This window comes from Callithrix jacchus, chromosome 9, assembly GCF_049354715.1.
Source record: "Callithrix jacchus isolate 240 chromosome 9, calJac240_pri, whole genome shotgun sequence".
Classification (NCBI taxonomy): Eukaryota; Metazoa; Chordata; class Mammalia; order Primates; family Cebidae; genus Callithrix; species Callithrix jacchus.
The window spans coordinates 38,051,704-38,071,808 of NC_133510.1; the positions used below are offsets into that span (position 1 = coordinate 38,051,704).

Genomic DNA, 20,105 nt, shown 5'->3' on the forward strand with positions numbered 1-20,105 from the left:
CTACTTCTATTCCACCTGCCACATCTGCAGACATTCTTATTACAGAATTCTGAATATAAAAAGAAGTAGGCAGGAAATAAAATATATTATTAGATTATTCTAATAAAAGGACATTCTCCTTTAACTAGACATTGAACAACACATTGTTCAGGATGTTGCTTTTGGGTGTTTTGGTTGGTAATGTAGTAATGAAACCTAAATTTCTAGACTTTGTGGCCAAAATTAATATTATGGTTAAGGTGGTATTTAATTAAAATTTCTGTTCAGCCCTCAAAAAATCATTAAGCAATGTTATATCTTCTTATTAGTAAAAATGAAAAAAAAAGATGTAGGTGGAAATTTCTTTAAGAAACTTTCTATTCATGCATCATGAATTTTTAATAATTTCATGAGGACATTATTGAGTCTTCTAGGACACATGGAGAATAAGAAGAAATAAATAAAAATAAATATAACATATTTTCTCACTTAAGTCCTGTGGAAACCTACAAAGGCAAATCCAACTATGCAGACACAGATATAAAAGAGTTTATGTAACAAAAAAAATAAATATTGGATTACAAGACTATTGGCTAGGCATGATGGCTCATGCCTATAATCCTAGCACTCTGGGAGGCTGAGGTGGATGGATCACCTGAGGTCAGGAGTTTGAGACCAGCCAGGCTAACATGGTGAAACCTCGTCTCTACTAAAAATATAAAAATTATCTGGGCATGGCAGCATGCACCTGTAGTCCCAGCTTCTTGGGAGGCTGAAGTAGGAGAATCCTTTGAACCTGGGAGGCAGAGGCTGCAGTGAACCAAGATTATGCCACTGCATGCCAGCCTGGGCAACAGAGTAAGACTTTGTCTCAAAAAAAAAAGTTTTTATTTGAAATAATCATTTATGAGATTTTTAAAGAGTACCTTTATATAATTGCAAATCTCCCATTTAATTTAGACCAATATTTAGTAGGGGGAAAAAATACCATTTTGCTATCAGTTTGAAAAGCAATAGCTGATATATCTTTACTTTTTAATGATTCTTCTTAGTATCATTAAGTCTTGCTTTATTATCATATGGTTGTAAATGCCATGACTCTCTTTTTCCTTCTTCATGCTAATTATATCTCAAAATTGTTGAAAAAAAGACTCTGAAAAGCAGACTAGCTGCTTTTGTGATTGTTGTTTTTAAGGATGTTAAGCATCTCATTCCTACAAATTTTCATCACAGAGTCTCTGTCATATTTTTTTCCCACAGATCCAAAGGGCTGTGCATGGACTTATCCAAAAATATCATCCAAGAACAGTTCATTCCCTGAAATTTTCTGTTCTTTAGCATTTGATTCAAATAACTTGAATTTGATTACATGAATATTTACTGAAAAAATTCTATTAACGAAGTTTATATTTAGCTCTAAAATTGCAAGAAAGACTAAAATACAAGTTTTACTTAAGGACTTTAGCAGAAGAGGCAAATAACAAAGAAAGAAGTGTACGCCTGAGTGTAAATTACATAATGGTTTCCTAATACCCTCCACAAATGTGGTCCTGTCTACACACACACACACACACACACACACACTTTTTGATACAGATTATATCCATATGAAAATAATATTTCAGGTGGCCTTTCAATGATGATAGAATTCTGAAGAAAGAAATTGGATGATCCTTGAAGAAAAAACAGCATGAGGAAAAGGAAATAAATTGAGACTATAGCATGTTTTCAGGGGGCAAAAAAGTAGAGTGTGAATATAAAATGAAGAGACTACAGGGAACCCAAACCAGAATGTTATATTTAATCTATAAGAGGACCTTTAATGTCATAGGAGTTTATACTTGTTTTGGTTTTTGTTAGAAGAGTGAAATCATTGAGGTCATTATCTCATATGGCAACCCATGTGTACAGTGGATAGGAGTGGGAGATTGTGAGACGTAGAGGCCAGGTAGGAATCTAGCACCACAGACTAGATGAGATGAAGAAAGCCTGATTGAGGCTGGTAGCAACAGGAATGGAAAGAACCTAATATATGCTAATGGAAGCATTGTCTGCTGCACTTACTTAAACATTCTGCAGGTATTTATCCTATGTCTGCCACCACCCTTTGAGCTTCTGGAAAGCAGAAGTCATCTTGTATATCTCTTGCAGAATATGAGTGCTTAGTGGTTACAGAATATGAGTGCTTAGTGGTTGACACATAAATAACTTAGCAAATTTTCATATGAGGTTATGTGTGGTGTTATATAAATACAGATCTATCACTACCAGAGGAAAAAATAATGCGATGTTGTACCCTATTGTTATGCTTAGGTATACTTTGTTAATGTTAGCTACTTTTTAGTATTTAGACAAATTCTTTTTAGTGTTCAGGGTATGGCACTCATATACGAGAAATAAAGCTGGAACATTTTAAATTTATTAAAAATATTATCAGGTTGAAACAAGAGGCACATATTTTGTATTTATGATTTCATTAATAAATTACATATGAAGAATTAATATTTTTCAGGAAGTAGCAATTGTTTTGAAATTTGATATTGACAAAAGAAACAATAAAGGTGAATCTGTATTCTGTGCAAAAATTTAGTTTTTACTTTAGCAATCATCCTACGTATATCACAAATCTGGCAAGCCAACCACCTCTGGTACTAGCATAGAAATATCTCCAGCATAGGGAATAATCGTATTAAAAAGCAGTGTGTATCCTATGCTGCTGTTTCTGAAAGGTAAAGGAGAAATACATATTTAGATTTAGTTATACATGCAAAAACATCTATGTAAAGATACACAAGAATTTAATAGTAGGAGTTACCTATTGGCAACTGGATAGAAGAATATATGGTAGAAATTGGATGAATGACTATAGAAAAAAGAATGCTTTGCAGCATGGGCTTTATATACATTTTATGTTTAAGCTATTATGTATAATGTTATTGAAATGTTTAGTTTTTTCAGAATATCAATATCTATGAAGACTGGTTTTTGTTTTTGTTTTTGTTTTTTTTGAGACAGAGTCTCGCTCTGTCCCCTAGGCTGGAGTGCAGTGGTGCCGTCTTAGCTCACTGCAGCCTCTGCCTCCATGGGTTCCAGTGATTCTCCTGCCTCAGCCTCCCAAGTAGTTGGGATTACAGGCGCATACCACCACACCCAGCTAATTTTTGTAATTTAAGTAGAGACAAGGTTTCACCATGTTGGCCAGCCTGATTGTGAACCCCTGACCTCAAGTGATCTACCTGCTTCAGCCTCCCAAAGTGCTGGGATTACAGGCGTGAGCCACCACACCTGACCAAGACTAATGTATTTTGAATATTTAAATGTAGTTTTTCCATGCAGATGCAAGAAGCCATTGAAAGTATAGACAAGAAAAGATTTCCTTTTTTTGAACAGAACTACCTTCATTTTGCATATTTATTTATGTACTTACCTATTCAGTGAACTTTTTTTTTTAGCACCAGCTGTGTCCCACACACTTTAAAATTGTTGTGAGTAAGGAAGTTGCTTGTGTGTATCACATTGACCTGCTTACAGGTATAAAATGTTTGAATCTATTATATTCTAACTAAGCATCTGTCAGGTATTGTTTGAAAGAGTAGACCTTGATAGGACAAGTACAAAGGAACTGTTATATTCATTGTATCAGCCATTCAAAGTATTGAATGTATGTGCTGAGTTTCAGTTTGAAGTAACATATTTCATTACACATTACTAAATTTTTTTTAATATTTAAAATTCTTTTTAATCTAGAGATGTCTTTTTAACTCTACCCTCAATCATCCCTCAGAATGATACTATATAATTTTTGCATTTAGCTATCAATGAATTATCTTCTAAAGTTCATTAACTATGAAATATGTATCAGCTAATCACATTTTAAAGATGGCAAAATCCCAGTTTTATTTTCAGGAAAAGAGTGTGATGGAAAGTGGGGCAGTAGGGAACAAACCTTTCTGATCAGGGGCTGTCTCTTACCAGATCTCCTGGAGTGTAACAGATAGTATTGTAGCTATAGACGTGCAGGTTGGGACAATTAACCCACATCTGCTCCTCTCTGAACATTCCTAGTTTTCTGTTTCATCTCTGCAGTAAACCTGGCCGTGGAGTGTCGCAGTATACACATCTGCTATTGGGCCACCAGTAACTGATGATAGATTAACTCAAATAATGCACGTAAATTCCATAAACCTGTATGTCAGGTGTTTTAGTTATTTTGCTAAAATTGACGGAAGCATCTGTGTTGCAATTTAAAATTAAATTTAACTTCACTTTAAAAATAATAGAGTCCTTTATGTGCTATCTTAAGTTCATGAGAGTTCAGTTCCCAAAGTATGATTTTTCTTGGCTTTAACATCTGCCTAACTCAGGCAGCCTACTTAAGGGAGCTTTGTCTCATGAATAATACCACGTGTGTACCTATGCAACTATCTTGCATGTTCTGCACATGTACCCCAAAGCCTAAAATGCAATAAATAAATAAATAAATCATCATACTTTATTGTATTATTTTCATATTAGATCACATCTATGCACATTTAGAGAACAAGGTTTTGTTGTTTGATCAGTGTGTTTTGAACGCTTTTGCTTTCATGGGAAGGATTGCAGGTAAGTGGCTGTAAAATGGCCCATAACTATGATTATATTAGCCTTTTATTAGCAGTTTAAATAGCAGCTTTCTGTAACATTGATTACAGGCTTCTGTTTTACAAAACAAAAAAAGTCAAAGATAATACAAATCTGAAACATAAATTTGTGCCACCAGTTTTAAATGTAATTCAGCATTGATGCTATACTTTTTAGATAAACCTAGAATTAATTGCTGGGTAAGCACAATACGATATTTAGGCTCATTGGAAGGGTGTCATTTGAAAATGAGTTTCTGGCCGGGCGCGGTGGCTCACGCCTGTAATCCCAGCACTTTTGGAGGCCGAGGCGGCTGGATCACGAGGTCAAGAGATTGAGACCATCCTGGTCAACATGGTGAAACCCCATCTCTTCTAAAAGTACAAAAAATTAGCTGGGCACGGTGGCACGTGCCTGTAATCCCAACTACTCGGGAGACTGAGGCAGGAGAATTGCCTGAACCCAGCAGGCGGAGGTTGACCGCGCCATTGCACTCCAGCCTGGGTAGCAAGAGCGAAACTCCGTCTCAAAAATAAAAATAAGAAAATGAGTTTCCAAGCAGCCACTTGAGGAATAGCTCCCAACCATATTTTAGCCATAATATTTGGGGTTATTTGTAAAGCAAAAGGAAGATTTTAACCTAAAGTCATAGCATCTACATAATTCCCCATTTAAATTCCTGCATGGGTGTCCTGGTAAAGATTATAACTCCCATCTAGCTTTCCCACTATATCCTTGGGACTATCTCTTTCTCTGTGTCTGTAGTTAGAGGCAATGTAGCCTCTAAGTACTTAATTAATGAAGCACTGAAGTCTCTGTAACAAACCCACATTGCTTTATATTCCTGCTGTGTCACTTATCTGTGTATGGCTTGACCACATTACTAAATCTCTCTGTGTTAATTATAGTATCTGTAAAATGGGAATTATGAGAAAGCTAACCATAGTTTGTTGTTAGGACTAAATAAGTGATTAGCACAGTCAGATATTTGTAAATGTTCCATATATACAATAGGATATATTTTATGACGGGTTTTTGGTTATTGTTGAGGTAGCTATCAAATTAGAAGGAACAGAGACCTTGATGCTAAAAATTATATCATAGTAGTAGTAATAGCATCATAAGGGATAATTTTAGGTGTTATATTTTTCTGTTCAAGTTGGAAAGTTTTGAGTTAGAGATCCTTTAAATCTTTTTTATTACTGTGCGCTGTGATTCAGTGAGTAGATACTATTACTTCTTTTTATGATGTATAATGTATATACTCATAATACCATCTGGCCTGGCCCTCATCTCCTACCTTGAGAGGGTATACCAATTATTTTTCACACATTCATTGAGGATTTTGGCGTCTTCATTTCTCTCCACTTCCACTCGGGGTATTACCCTCCTGAGCACCCTATTCCACTGCCTATCCTTCTTATCCCTTCCAATTTCTGACTCTACCTATTGTTCACGATCTGGCAGTTAGTTCTAACTTTCCCTGCTGGTTTCTACCACCCTCCTATATGACTTCTCTGCATCAATTTCACCTCACTCAGAGCAATAGATATCCATGCCTGCAAGCTTTCTTACTGACTGATACCTCTTCCTGAAATGTCCATTGTCCCTGTTTCTGCCTGGAAAGCCTCACTCACTCATCTTTTTATTTTCAACTCAGACACATATTCTCTTCCTTGGGAGAGTCAGTCTTCTCCCAAGGAAAAGGCTCTCTTCTCTTTCCATTAGGCACTGCGTTCCTTCACCAGTCTGCATCTTATAAAACCTCAGGAGCTGAAGATGCTGGGTATCTCCTATGTGCGTCTTTAGTTTCAGTGTTGGCTGTTCTCCACCCTGTTTGGTGCCTCAAAAGGCTAGTTGGTTTGGTTCATACTTTCTGTCCTGAGGCAAGAGCCTCTGCCTTCTGGCAGGAAATATTAGGGCAGAAGAATTACCTTGGGAAACATATATCTGTCCATTGCTCTCTTCCCCTGCAAGAAAACCTCAGGCTGTACATGCCCCTCATCTGAGGGTAGAGTTTTTCCCAAAGCGGACTTTTCTTCTGACCACTTTCTTTCTGGATCGAGGTAACTGTCCCCACTTCTCTTTGAGTCCTAGTGGTCATGACAGCCTGTGCTGTTATCACTCCAGGGTAACTATCACTTGTGATTTTCTCCTCCCATTTTACATATCTGTGAATAGCCTCTTCATGAAGCCCTCTGGAATTACTCTAATTTGTGTGTGCCATCTGTTTCCTGCTGGATCCCGGACGATACTCTAAAGAAAGTAAATGTTTCCTAATTACAAACAGGTTAATTTCCTATAACCTTTCTGGACCATGCTGTGCATCTGACTGTATCTATGTGCTCATTACCTTTGCAGAAGTCAAATTAGTCCTTTAAAGGCTGATGATAAGACAAGGCTTCAACCATAAAGTAAGAAATAGCCATGACCATTGCTAAAACACTCTACTCTTTACTACATAAAGAACTTCAAAGGATCACCGTAAATGTGGAATTCCACATTTCATTGCAATTGAAAAAGTAAGAATTTCTGCCTCTTAAAATTCAGATTTCAGACACTCATTATCTATCATTTATTAAGAATAGCCTGGAAAAATAACTCTCTGTTTATGTTAATTTCATAGGTTCCAAAACATATTTTTATGTTCCCAGTTTCTTACCTTAGGAATTTAAAATGTTACAGATGTATCTGCTTTTTAAGTAGAATATTCTGAATATAAATTGTCCTTTTCTTAACAGTAGTGATCTTCATGACCATTAATTTTATAAACTTAAAAGCAGATTTTTGTTTCTGTCCAATGCCCTCTTATATTTCACTATTTCATCTCTGTTATAATTTTGCATGCTTCCTGCATTCCTTACTGCTCCAGTTGTTGCTTTCAGGTTGAATAATCAAATGTTCAAATTATATAATTGTATATTAATAAAATTATTATCTTAAATCATGACCTGAGATCTTGTTCTCAGAGTAAAGTACATAAGATTTGTAATAGGTCAGAAGTCTTTTCATACTACCTTAAAAGTTCATGGGCATATTCTGGGAAGGATCTTGAGAGTCCCATGTCTAGATCATAGAGTCATTATTTTAGAATCAGTAGAGAGACCTAGTTTAATCCTTTCTTTTTATACTTTAGAAAACTGAAGCCCAAGGATGTTAAAAAATAGTTTAAATTCACAAAGCTGATTAGTAGAACAGCTAGAACTAGGTTTTATATCTTTCATTCCTAGTTCAGTTGTTTGCCCTGAATGTTATTAGAGTTCTAGCATACTTGAAATATACAAAGGAGAAAAGAATTGAATTTTCTCGTGAAACATGGAAGTCCAGAATTGAAATCACTAAATACTAATATAGTTTGAATTTTAAAAATTTGTAATAAAATACTTGTGGCAAAAACATATACATAAGACCTTTAAAACTTATAATCTTGTCAAATCTATCTTGTAATTGATGTACATAGAGAACTAAGCCAAGCTTTTCTTTGCCTTATTTTTAAAAACTGTTGGAGCCTATTATTTCAGAAAATGTCCAAGCAATTTTTCCCTCTTAGATGGAATTAACAAAATATCCATATTTGCATTATTATTCTGTCAGCTGTGTCCTGGTATATTTTAATGCTTGAAGGCTGTAGGAAACAAAGAGAAGCTATTTAACTCCCTAATTCTCTAGCAACACACATGGGCCTGTTGTGAGTTCTAGGAATTTAGGGTGGTTCCAAAGATATCATTTAAAGTTGTTCTATTTCTCCCTTCATTTAACCAGTATGATTATTAGTTATTAACACACTCTTATATAGTGAAAAGAATATGCAGATGCTTTTTAAATGTAAGTGTTCAGAATAATTCTTCTCCTCTATAACAGGCTGTGTTAAGCAGTTTGCTATAAATCAAGTATCTGATTTTCTAATTTCTAAAAAAATATAGTACTTCATTTGCTGGTTTTGAAATCTAAGACCATGAAGACAATTTTGCTTTTCTGGAAATTAAAATTGTAGGCACAGAGAGAAGTAGGAAAGTACAGGGATTAAAATACTAATGAGTACACTTTCATTAGAATCCTGGGATGGCAACCTGTACCTGTACCACTTTGAATAAGTTCCTTAACATTTCTGAAATTGTTTCTTCATCCATAAATGATTTATAATAATATCAACCGAACAGAATTATTTTGAAAGTAAAATTAGATAATAAATGCAAAATGTTTGTAAAATTTAAAGTTTCTAGTTGTCAGTTATCCCCTACATGCTTTCATGCTGCACACAAAGAAAACACCTTCTTAACCACTCGACTGCTAATATCCCAGCTACTTCTATGTCCTAAAGTTCTTGCCCTAATATTTAGATTTCTTAAATGTATCACCCTTGTATTTTGAAAAAATGAATGAGAGATACTTGTGCCTTACCTCTTTTCCTAAATCTTAAAAATAGTATAAAATATGACAATATTATACAAGTCTATGCCATGACATATATTGGATTAAGTCCTGCACATTTAATTCTGTAAACCAGAGCCTGGATACCCATTTTGTTCATGCTTTTATAGTGCTTTAAAGTTTTTAAATATCTATAATCTCACACCCTATGATAACAAAAGGGAAACTGCCACCTATCAAATATCAGTCTACAGAAGAGTGTAGATAATGGGACCACAGAAAATTGTACCCAATGCAATGTTACCATAACAAGTAGACTGCTAATGCTCTAATATATAATCTACTTATATAGAGAAGAGCAAGGATCTTACACCCTTTAACCCAGCAAACTTTTGTTCAGTTCTCCTGTTTATCAGACACTCTTCCTGGTATCTTAGGACATAAAGTGTCCCTTTTCTATAAGACCTACTTTCTAGAAAATAAGACAGATAATAATGAAGGAAATATACAATACACACATGAATGAAGACATGTACTATATGAAACATGAGGCAGGGTAGGAGGAAGGCGGTGGTGTAGGGTGGCCAATGAGAGAGATGGAAGATGAAATCAGAGAAATAGCCAAGAGTCAGGTCACCTAGAGTCTTCAGGCCATGGAAAGAGCTTTGGGTTTTATTCTGAGTGACATTTGAGACCACTGGTGGCTTTTGTTCAGAAGTGAGCCATGGAATCCCTCAGAATCAATAAGATCTCTGGCTATTATATGGAGGATAAACTTTGAGAGCCAGAAGTGGAACCATGTCAGTCAATTTAAGATAGACTCTAAAATAGTGAAGCCAAGTTCATCCTGTCTAGGTGTCTACATACAGCAATACTTAGAGGGACTCCTTTAGTTAAGAATTTTGTAAAGATATTTAAAAGCATCCAGCCCTCTAAGGAGAGTTGTATATAGTTTATTGCACAAGATTTCATGCCCCTATCTATAAATGGTGAAGGTTTGAGAATAAGTCTCTGGTTTATTTCACTGAGAAGATTATGATTATCTCTTAACCAGTATGATGAAGGGAAGAGTTGTTATGAAATTTGTATCCTCTTTTTGTGTCTCAAGTTGCTCTTGTCTCAGTATCTATGTGGGGCTATTCCGTCATTACTTCATAGTCTTCATTACACAGCCAATTTTGAGACTTGAATAGTTAAATCAAGGAAAGATTGTTTTAAGGCCTTAGTTCTGTCACTTTGTGGCTCCTGATAGCTAAAGTCCATGGTTGTGTTGGATAGGACAAGAGGTAAACTATTCTATTTAGCATATAAGAGGCTGGTGCAAAAATAATTGCGGTTTTTGCCTTTTTTTTTTTTTAATGGAAAATAACCAATGGTGGGTTTTGCCATTTTTTTTTAATGGAAAATAACTACTGGGTTGGTGCAAAAGTAATTGCAGGTAGTTACTTCCCGTTTGGAATGGATCTTCATGTGTTATTTAGCTCTCATTTTTTACCAGTGCTTAAAATTACACAATTTTAGAGCTGGAAAATAAATTCCCTCATCTCTTTGAGCACTCTCATGTTATATCAAGGAAACTGAGGTCAAGTGAGGTTAAGTAGATAGTTCAAGGTTAAGTCCCACGATTTTCTTAGGTGAATGAGAAGTGTCGGTCGGGGAGAAATACATTTTACAGTAGTTGGAATTCAGTAGACCCACTCTGGGTCTGTATATTGTTGTAGCCTATTTTGTGGGCAGGTGGATGAAGGACTAGTAACTTGATGAAGAAGCTTATTTGATCTAGTTACACATCTCACTTTTAACAGTGTGAAGAAAACCATCTGTTTTCTTACCACCAAGGAAATATGGACGGCAGGCTGCATTTAGGGTGCTAAGTGGATGTGATGACTGCTATCACCCTAGCAACCAATTGTTTGTTTAAAGTTTTTTTTTCAATACGTGTTAATGATTCTTACTTCCCAATATTTCCCTGAATTCAAAGTTTTCCTCAGCCAACATCTTCCCACACCAACTTTATTTCAATGGCCTCTCTCTCTTATGTCTTGTTTCATCCTAATCTAGCCTACTCAAGATAAATGTTTTTTTAAAATATTATTTTCATTAACATCATTATTGTTTTAGATGTTTTAGATGTGCCTGTTTACACCAGGCACTTTACATGTTTGCTGTCTACCTTGCAAGTTACTTATTATTGACTCCATTTTATTTGCAATTAAACTCAAGCTCAGGGTCAAGTATTTTTGCCATGTGCTTAGAAACTAGAACATAGAAGATTTGGTATTTTTTACTCTACTTTCTTTGACCCAGGAACCCCACCCTTTCATGTCACCAACACCTTGGATCCCTGTTGCCCATAGAAGATATCAAACAACTACATCAACCCTAAACCTCCTCTAACATGTTTCCAGACTCCATATTTCTCAATGCATACTGACCGTTTTTATTTCTGAATATTTATCATAGTACTCACAAACAACATTATTCCTCATCACCCTGTGAAATCCCATCTGGTTAATTCTTTAAGCCCAACCTAACGATTATTTCGCTCCAAGAATGCTTCCCCGGGTTCATAGACCTTCTAGTTATGGAGCCTTTAATCTGTCTTCTCTCCATCTCTTATATTCTGTTGCTACAGCTTGATTTTACTACGAGCCCTGCAATAGGATATGCAATGCAAATATTTGCATATCAATTTATCCTTCCAGGGACTTTTATTTTTATTTTGGAAAAAGAGTACATGGAAAAAACTGTATAACTGTGACTCTGTCTGCGAAGTTGACTATAGCCAATCATCAAAACTGGTCTTTATCTACCCAGCTCCATTTTGGTGAAGCCAGCATGAAGAAATGGAATTGATAACCTCTGAGCCAGCTTTGGTGTTACCCTTTTTTCATATGCCCCTATTCCAAGTAGGAGCTCTGAAGATTATCATTGAGATTATTCAGCCAAATAAGTTAGTGTGTATGAGAATGGGGTAAATACCTTCTTACCCATGATAAATTTTATGGAACACTGCATCTTAGACTTAATAGCAGGCTTTCAAATGGTTATTTGCCCAAAAATACAAGAATTTTTTAGAGGTTAATATGGAAAACATGTTTATAAAAAAATTGTAGAAAATGAGACTACACACAATTTGCAGAAATTCAAAGCATTACTCATTTTGAGCTGAAATTACAATACCACTTTAAATGTTTTGCATTTTTGATAAAAATAATCCTGAAAAAATAGTGTACATGTCTCTATTTTCTTGAACAGAACATACAGGATATATTTCCTTACCTTGACTCAAGGTCATTACTTTAAATATTAATTACTGTTCAAGTCTGTGATAAAATTTTAAGTTACTGAGGCTTTATTATTGATAATTACCCCCATACAAAGTGATTCCAATTCGCTGTTCTTTTTAGAATATTTGCTTCTTTTTTCTTTTAGCAGTTTTGTGTCTTTGTTGCTATTTTTTCTTGCTGTCTTCGCTAGACTTACTGCTATTAATTTCCCCATCTCCACACTGCATATGTGAGATTTGACCTGCTGTAGATTGATACAGCAAGTAAACAATCTTGCTAAACTTTTGACCAAAATAATAGCAAAAGGGTGTTGAAAAAAATGATATAGACTTCTAATGTAAATAACTTTATCATATAATTTCCTTGTATTAATGCTATATGTTTAGAGACCCTTCAATTTGTTTCCTGGTTCTTGACAGGCCACCAGAGAGCTTGGATTGTTGAGAATGAAGATGGCCTTATAAACCACAGTGGCATGGGGCAGACAGAAGAGGCAGTAAAACGCTACCTGTTCATTGGAGTTGAACTGTCAATAAGGGCACAGACTCAGTGGAGGATAGCAAAAATTAGCACAGATGGTATCTCAGAGCACTGTCGCCAAATCTAGAGTTCTGCATTACAGATGTTATAGGTCCCTTTAAAGGTCATGCAGCCACCTACCTTCGTTAATTTCACTTTCTCATGATAACCTCTTAGATCACTTCCAGATTTTAAATAAGAATATTGATATTTACCTTAGAGAGTATTCTGCCCTTTGCAATATGTTGGCACTTTGTTCTTTCACACTCTTGAAAGAAAAATTTAGTTTAATGAAGACTTAAACTTTTGTGCAGTTATTATGCATGCATCCCTTACATTAATTTTTACCACCCAGTTCATTCCAGTTTTCTTAAAAATCCTGGCTACATAGTTTGAATTTTCTTTTCTTTTTTTTTTGAGATGGAGTCTATTCCCCAGGCTGCAGTGCAGTGGCATGATCTTAACTCACAGCGACCTCTACCTCCCAGGTTCAAGCAATTCTGCTGCCTCAGCCTCTCAAGTAGCTGGGATCACAGGCATGCGTCACCATACCCAGCTAATTTTTGTATTTTTGGTAGAGACAGTGTTTCACCATGTTGGCCAGGCTGGTCTTTGTTTTTTGTTTTTTTCTTTCAAGATGGAGTCTCACTCTGTTGCCCAGGCTGGAGTGCAGTAGCCTGATCTCCGCTCACTGCAAACTCCACCTCCCGGCTTCAAGCGATTCTCCTGCCTCAGGCTCCTGAGTAGCTGGGATTACAGGCAGGCACCACCACACCCAGCTAGTTATGTATTTTTAGTAGAGACAGGGTTTCTCCATGTTGGTCAGTCTGGTCTCCAACTCCTGACCTCAGGTGATCCACCCACCTTGGCCTCCCAAATGCTGGGATTACAGGCATGAGCCACAGTGCCCGGCCCACCCCCACCATATTTCATAATGGAATTTGGTGTCATGATCTACATTCATAGAGAGATATCTTTAATTTGACCAGCTGACAACAAAGTATGCACACACTTATTGATAGTAACTGAAAGGAGAAATACCAAATGAGGGAAAGGGGAATGGCTGTCAGGCAGAAAATTTAAGCCCATAGAGTGAGCCTGAAGAAATGCTTAGACAAAGAAACAAGGAGAAAATCAACAGATAAAAATGGCATTACGAATTATTTTCTTAGCCTTTTAAAGCCTACTCACTTTCTTCTCAACTGAGAACTCCAGGGGCTGAACCATGTCCATCTTGGTGTCTGCAGCACCAACCACTGTTCCTGGCAAATAATGCTCAAAAATCATTAGATGTTGGCCAGCTGCCATAGCTCACACCTGTAACCCCAGCATTTTGGGAGGTTGAGGCAGGTGGATCTCTTTAGCCCAATAGTTCAAGACCAGCCTGGCCAACATGGTAAAACCCTGTCTCTACAAAAAATACAAAAATTCGCCAGGCTTGGTGGCACATGCCTATAATCCCAGCTAGGCTGTGGTGGGAGGATCGCATGAGGCTGCCGTGAGCCATGGTTGCAGTACTGCCCTCCAGCCTGAGTAACAGAATGAGAGACCCTGTCTCAAAAAAAGTTAGAAGGAGGAGGAGGTTCCTTCTTCAGCAAGAGGTTGTGCTCTTTCTGTTTTTCCTCAACCCTCTTCTATGGGATCTTCCTCACTATTTTTAGTCTATAGCAATCCACTAGCATAAAGGATATCCAGTTGGATATACCTTTCTTTCAAAATATTTTTTGTTTACTAAGATTCTTGAAAAATAATAATCACTTCCATTTATTAAGCTTCTCATTTATCCAGTACTTACTGAGTGCCTTATGTATGTAAGGCACTGCTCTATGTGCTAACAATACAGTAGTAAACAAAACATCATTCTTTATCACATGCCAAACACTGTATAAAGTACCTTATGCTTTATTTACATTATCCCCTTTAATGCCTACAAACCCTGTGAAGTGGGCATTATTCTCAATTTAAAAATAAGTTTTGCAGATTAAAAACTTAATTGAATTTCCCAGGATCTCACCATTCGATAGTAGAGAACTGGGGGTCAAGCACAAATTTAATTAAAGTTTTTGCCCTGAGTTACTGGTCTCTAACTTCTAGACCATGAATAAAGAAAGGAGAGTCATGTAAATCAGAACCCAAGCTATATGAGTAAGCCCAACAGATGTTAATAGTGTATCATGAAAAATATTTAAGAACCCAGCTCTGTGGACCTGGGTGCATAATCAGCAAGTTGTTTCCCCCAAATGTAAACCTGCCACAAATTTCTTACCAGGTGTTATTTTATTGAATCCTTTGAACAACTCTTTGAGGGGCATCCTAAATTATCCATTGTCCACATTCATTTTCATTTGTCCACTATCTATGCAGTCAAAGACCACATATAAATCTATATCAGGGTCCTGTGGACAATCCTGCTTTATAAAAATGAAAAAAACAGATCACATTTTATTCGGAATAATTAAATAATGTATTCAGTTCTTCAAAAAATATGCACTGATATGTACCAGCTATGCATCATGCACTTCAGTACATTTTAGAAAATAAGAGCGCCAACAACCCTGCTCTCCTGGGTGCTATATGAGGGAGTCTGGGAAACAACAAAAAAGAATTTAAAAGGTGATATCAGACAATAAGTACTACAAAAAATATATGAAAGGTCTGGGACTGCAGTGAGTATAGGATATGAAGGGTGTGCAGTCTCAGAATGAATGATGGGTAGAAGCTCCACTGCACAGATGCTTTTTGAGTTGAGTTCTACATGGTAAAAAGTCAGCCATATAAAGATTTAAGAGAAAGAAGCACTAGTCAATGAGAAAAATAACACAGAGTCCCCAAAGCAGGAACAAACTTCATTTGTTTGAATAGCACACGCACATATATATACACACATGCACACACACAAAGACATTTGTGTCTGCGTCGGACCTTGGAGGGGAGAGGAATAAGAAAGTGTTAGAGAGAAAGGTAGGGCACAGATGGCATAAACCTTATTTGTGTGACCTTCGAATGTATTAGTCAAACAAAGACATATTTAAATGTGGACAGACTGGGAGGCTGTGGTAGGCAGATCACTTGAGGTCAAGAGTTTGAGACTAGACTGGCCAACAGTCAAAACTAAAAATACAAAAATTAGCTGGGTGTGGTGTTGCATGCCTGTAATCCCAGCTACTCAGGTTGCTGAGACAGGAGAATCGCTTGAATGCAAGAGGTGGAGGCTGCAGTGAGCTGAGGTTACACCAGTGCACTCCAGCCTGGGCAACAGAGTGAGACTGTCTGAAAAAAAAAAACAAAAGACAAACAAAAAAAAAACGTGGACAGGGATGTTCTTTAGTAATTACACCATAACAATAGGTATAAACCAGGAACGTCCCAGGCATACCAGGACTTGAAATTAATTCCACTTATATGCCAAGTAAGGAGTTTGGACTTTATTCCACTACAGTTGTGATCCCTTAAACAGTTTTAAGCAAGAGATTTGCATTTCATAAATGATCTTTTGCTTTGTGAAGATTAACTTCTGGAATGAGAGGTTTGTTTTCAAGGCTAGTGAAGTAATGCTGGCAAGAGAAGATGGAGGCTTGAATAGTAGAGCTGAAAAGGAAGTCACTGATTTGGGATGTGCTTTGTAGATAGTGTAGCCAGGACTTGCCCATGGGTTACTCATAGAGGTGAAGAGAAAAGAATAAAAGTCACTACTGGGTTTTTGGATTCAGTCTTTGGGTGAATTGTGATGCCTTTTGTTGATTGTGGAAACACTGACAGAAGAATCAGTTTTGGAAGGTGATAGGGCATGGCCAAAATAAGTAGTCTCGTTTTGACTATGTTAAGTTTCAGATTCTTGCTGTAAATACAAGCAGAGATAGCAAATAAGCAGCTGGGATAGACTCTTTTTGCGTGCTGCATTCAGAATAGCTTTCTTGTAATGTTATCTGTATTATCCCCAATAAAACAATTTAAAGTGACATTCCAATATTCTTCTAAAGTGATTTTCTATTCAACATCTTTTATTACTTTTTGTTTTCACTCTTCAGTGTTTGAAATTGCTAACATTCCAATTGCCTTTCTAGGAAAGTATAGACCTGGGTGAAATCATGTTTTCCCTTTGTTACTTGCCGACGGCTGGGCGTATGACATTGACAGTGATTAAATGCAGAAATCTGAAGGCAATGGATATTACTGGCTCATCAGGTATGTACACAATGGCCATAGGACCAAGGGCACATTCTCAAATAAAATATTTCATGTATCTAAAATGATACATGGCTACTGAATTAATTGTCTATAATGGAGTACTAAAAAAGAAGAAAAAAATAACAAATTAAAATGTTCCAAGTCACCTCTTTTATTTATATTATTATGAAATTTTTTAAAGGTATTATTATCAAATAGATCTGAATTTGAGTTGTTGTTTCTATTTCTTTCTCTACCAATTTACCAATTTAGCACTGTCTCAAAAATACATAATTTACGATCTACTCCCCCACTTTCAGCTAGTCAGTTGTTTATAAGGGAATATTCCTAGCCTTTAAGCTGTGAATGAGGCTATGTGAATAAATATTTACTCTGAGTTTATTCCCCCTCATCTGATCTGCAGAGAAATAGCCATGTTCCGTGACCACCATTTGCATTTGCATTTTTTGCCACCTAGCTACAAATGTGTGCATCTGTGGTGTCTGAAATGAACAATAAAATAAATTAATGTTTCTTGAAGATTCTGAAAGAAATTCTTGAAGGAAATTCCTCTTGTGCTAACTTTGATAAAAAGATAAAGACACTTCATGCTTCTTCATCCCTTTATTTAATTCGCTGCAGTTCTGAGTAACTAGTTAGAATTTAATACATAAACACTGGTACAGCTCTGTGAAAGAAAAATGATAAGGGAAGAGTAGAGAAACTGGTAGGTGTTCGTTGTAATAAACAGAAATATGAAATAGTGGTGAAAATAAGGGATGACATTTTGGGAAGATGTATAATTTGTGGTTTTGCAGAACAACAAAACTCAAATTTGCATCACAAAAAACATAAGGGAACTGTAAATTCTGGTGTGGAAATAGCTCTAGGATTTTTAAAAAGGAGGTAAAAAATTAACATGAATATTGTGCACCCTTCTGTGTAAGAATGGGAAATTTGGAATACATATTCATATTGCTAATATTTGTATTGAAAATACCCAAGTGATATACAAAAACTAAGGGATGAAGACAAATGGGAGGGAGACTACTTATTGAATATCTCTGAATCATGGATTTTTGAACTATGTTATGATGTTCATTTTTTTAGATTTGTAATACATAGTGTGAAAGTAAAACAACAAATAAATTCTACATTAATTTTGGTGAAAAAGTCTTGGGTCAGTAAATGTTGAGGAATTGAAGATAAACAGTATACTCTGCTTGTTTATTCTATTATTTTTTTTAACCATGTATGAAAAGAGATCAAATTTTGAGACAAGGAAACAACATCAAAGTTATAATTAAGTGCAAGATTGCATTTTATTTATATGAAGCTTTTCATCAGAGGAGCACATGGTTTGAGAGCACCTCCTCATTAATCCTCAAAGAGGCTTGTAATTCAACTAAAGAGCCAGTAAATTATCCTTGTCACAAGCAGAAAAATGTAGTTGGAGAGGTGATGGGAGTTACAAAGGGTAATTCATGCCTCTCATTCCCATTTTTCATTAGAAGGCCTAGGTCTGTGGGCTCAAACACAAAGCTGTATCACAAAAAATGAGCTTCTCCTTAGAACATCCTTCCTACTATTTAAAAATTTAAAAATGGAAACAGATATTAACATTATCTTCTTTTCCTCTACATACCCTATTGCCAGTCATGAATACCTTGCTTCTCGATGGGAATGCCTTGGAAATATAGTTACATATTTCAAGAGTTTAAGAAGCATTCACATGCTCAAATAAATTAATATTGCCATCATTTTGGATTATTCTATGGAAATAAAGTGTATTACTATGGGAACAGAAAAAAAGAAATATTGGTGCTACAGTTAGAGGATGGCCAGAATGGAAAAAAAAAATTAAGAAAGCAGACACTAATTGTTTATCTAGTGTACTCAACCCAATGTTGACATCCCCTCCCAAAACCATGCCTGCTTTGAATAAAAGGTGCAAAAGTAAGGCTTGTTGGAAATTTTGCCTATCATATAATCTTCTATAATACTATAGCAGTTTTTCTATTTAAGGTGGTGGGGTAATAGGATAGATATCACGTCTTCTGTAGCAGAACTTGTTAACAATTATCTGATCCCTTTGGCCTGTAAAAATGTAGCCCAACTAAATTTTTCTCCTGTAATTGGCATCATGTAGATTATCAGGAGCCTTCTTTCTGTGTGGCCATCTTTAAAACAAGTATCCCCCTTTTTATCCTTTACCGTTGTGCATGCAATAAATCACTTGGAAGAATCATTTTTTCGATCCAAGTTCCTTATCAAGCAAATGATATTTCTAATTTTAGGTCCTTTTTCAAAAGTAATTGAAGAAGATTCCACATATTTTTTTGCTTTCTAATTTCTACTTATTGTGATCATCTCTTTCTGTCTAGGTACAGTGTTGCTAAGTCTTTCACAAGTTTTGATGTTCTTACTCTAAACCATTCTGAAAGAAACTAACCTTAGACTACAATTATTCTTTTTTTTGAGACAAATTTAAAATTGATAATTATAAACTGCAGTTTTATTTATACTTTATATTACTACTTTTATTTCAATAGTTACCTTCTTATTCTTAGATCCTTATGTCAAAGTGTCTCTGATGTGTGAAGGTCGAAGATTAAAAAAGAGGAAAACAACTACCAAGAAAAACACTCTAAACCCTGTGTACAATGAGGCCATTATTTTTGACATCCCTCCAGAGAACGTGGACCAGGTCAGCCTCTCCATTGCAGTCATGGATTACGACAGGTATGTGTATCTGTCTACTCACTGAAGAGCAACCACCCCTAGTCATGCATAGGAACTCAGCTTTTCAGGTCATTTACTGCTACAACAGTTCAAATTTAAATTGGAGGAGGGAATAATGATTAATTCAAAATTCATTGTTTTCTATTTTATAGTTCTGGATTTTCATTTCCAAAAGAAGACACCTTTTAATTAAAATTCACCTGGGACTAGTGAAAGAGTGGATCCAGAAGTAGCATAGAATATATGCAAGAAAGCACTATTGTGGAGTCCTTTTACAGTAACAACAGAGATTATAACCAATGGAATTTGTTTTATCAACTAGGCTGGAATATGAATATCATGATGCTTACCCAAGCTCTATCATTAACTAGCTACATGAGAGGACAAGTTGCATGACACTTTGGGAATCACTTTTCC

The 20,105-nt window shown here is 35.9% G+C and overlaps 1 protein-coding gene across 1 annotated transcript in view; it reads left to right on the forward strand.

Annotated features, from left to right (window-relative positions):
- The window catches only part of SYT10 (synaptotagmin 10), a 62,833-nt gene that overhangs the window by 30,916 nt on the left and 11,812 nt on the right, over positions 1 to 20,105 (forward strand). The window contains exons 4-5 of the mRNA XM_002752372.6: positions 16,844 to 16,964; positions 19,517 to 19,688. Of these exons, the coding sequence (XP_002752418.1) occupies positions 16,844 to 16,964; positions 19,517 to 19,688 (293 nt within the window). The remainder of the gene's footprint in view (positions 1 to 16,843; positions 16,965 to 19,516; positions 19,689 to 20,105) is intronic.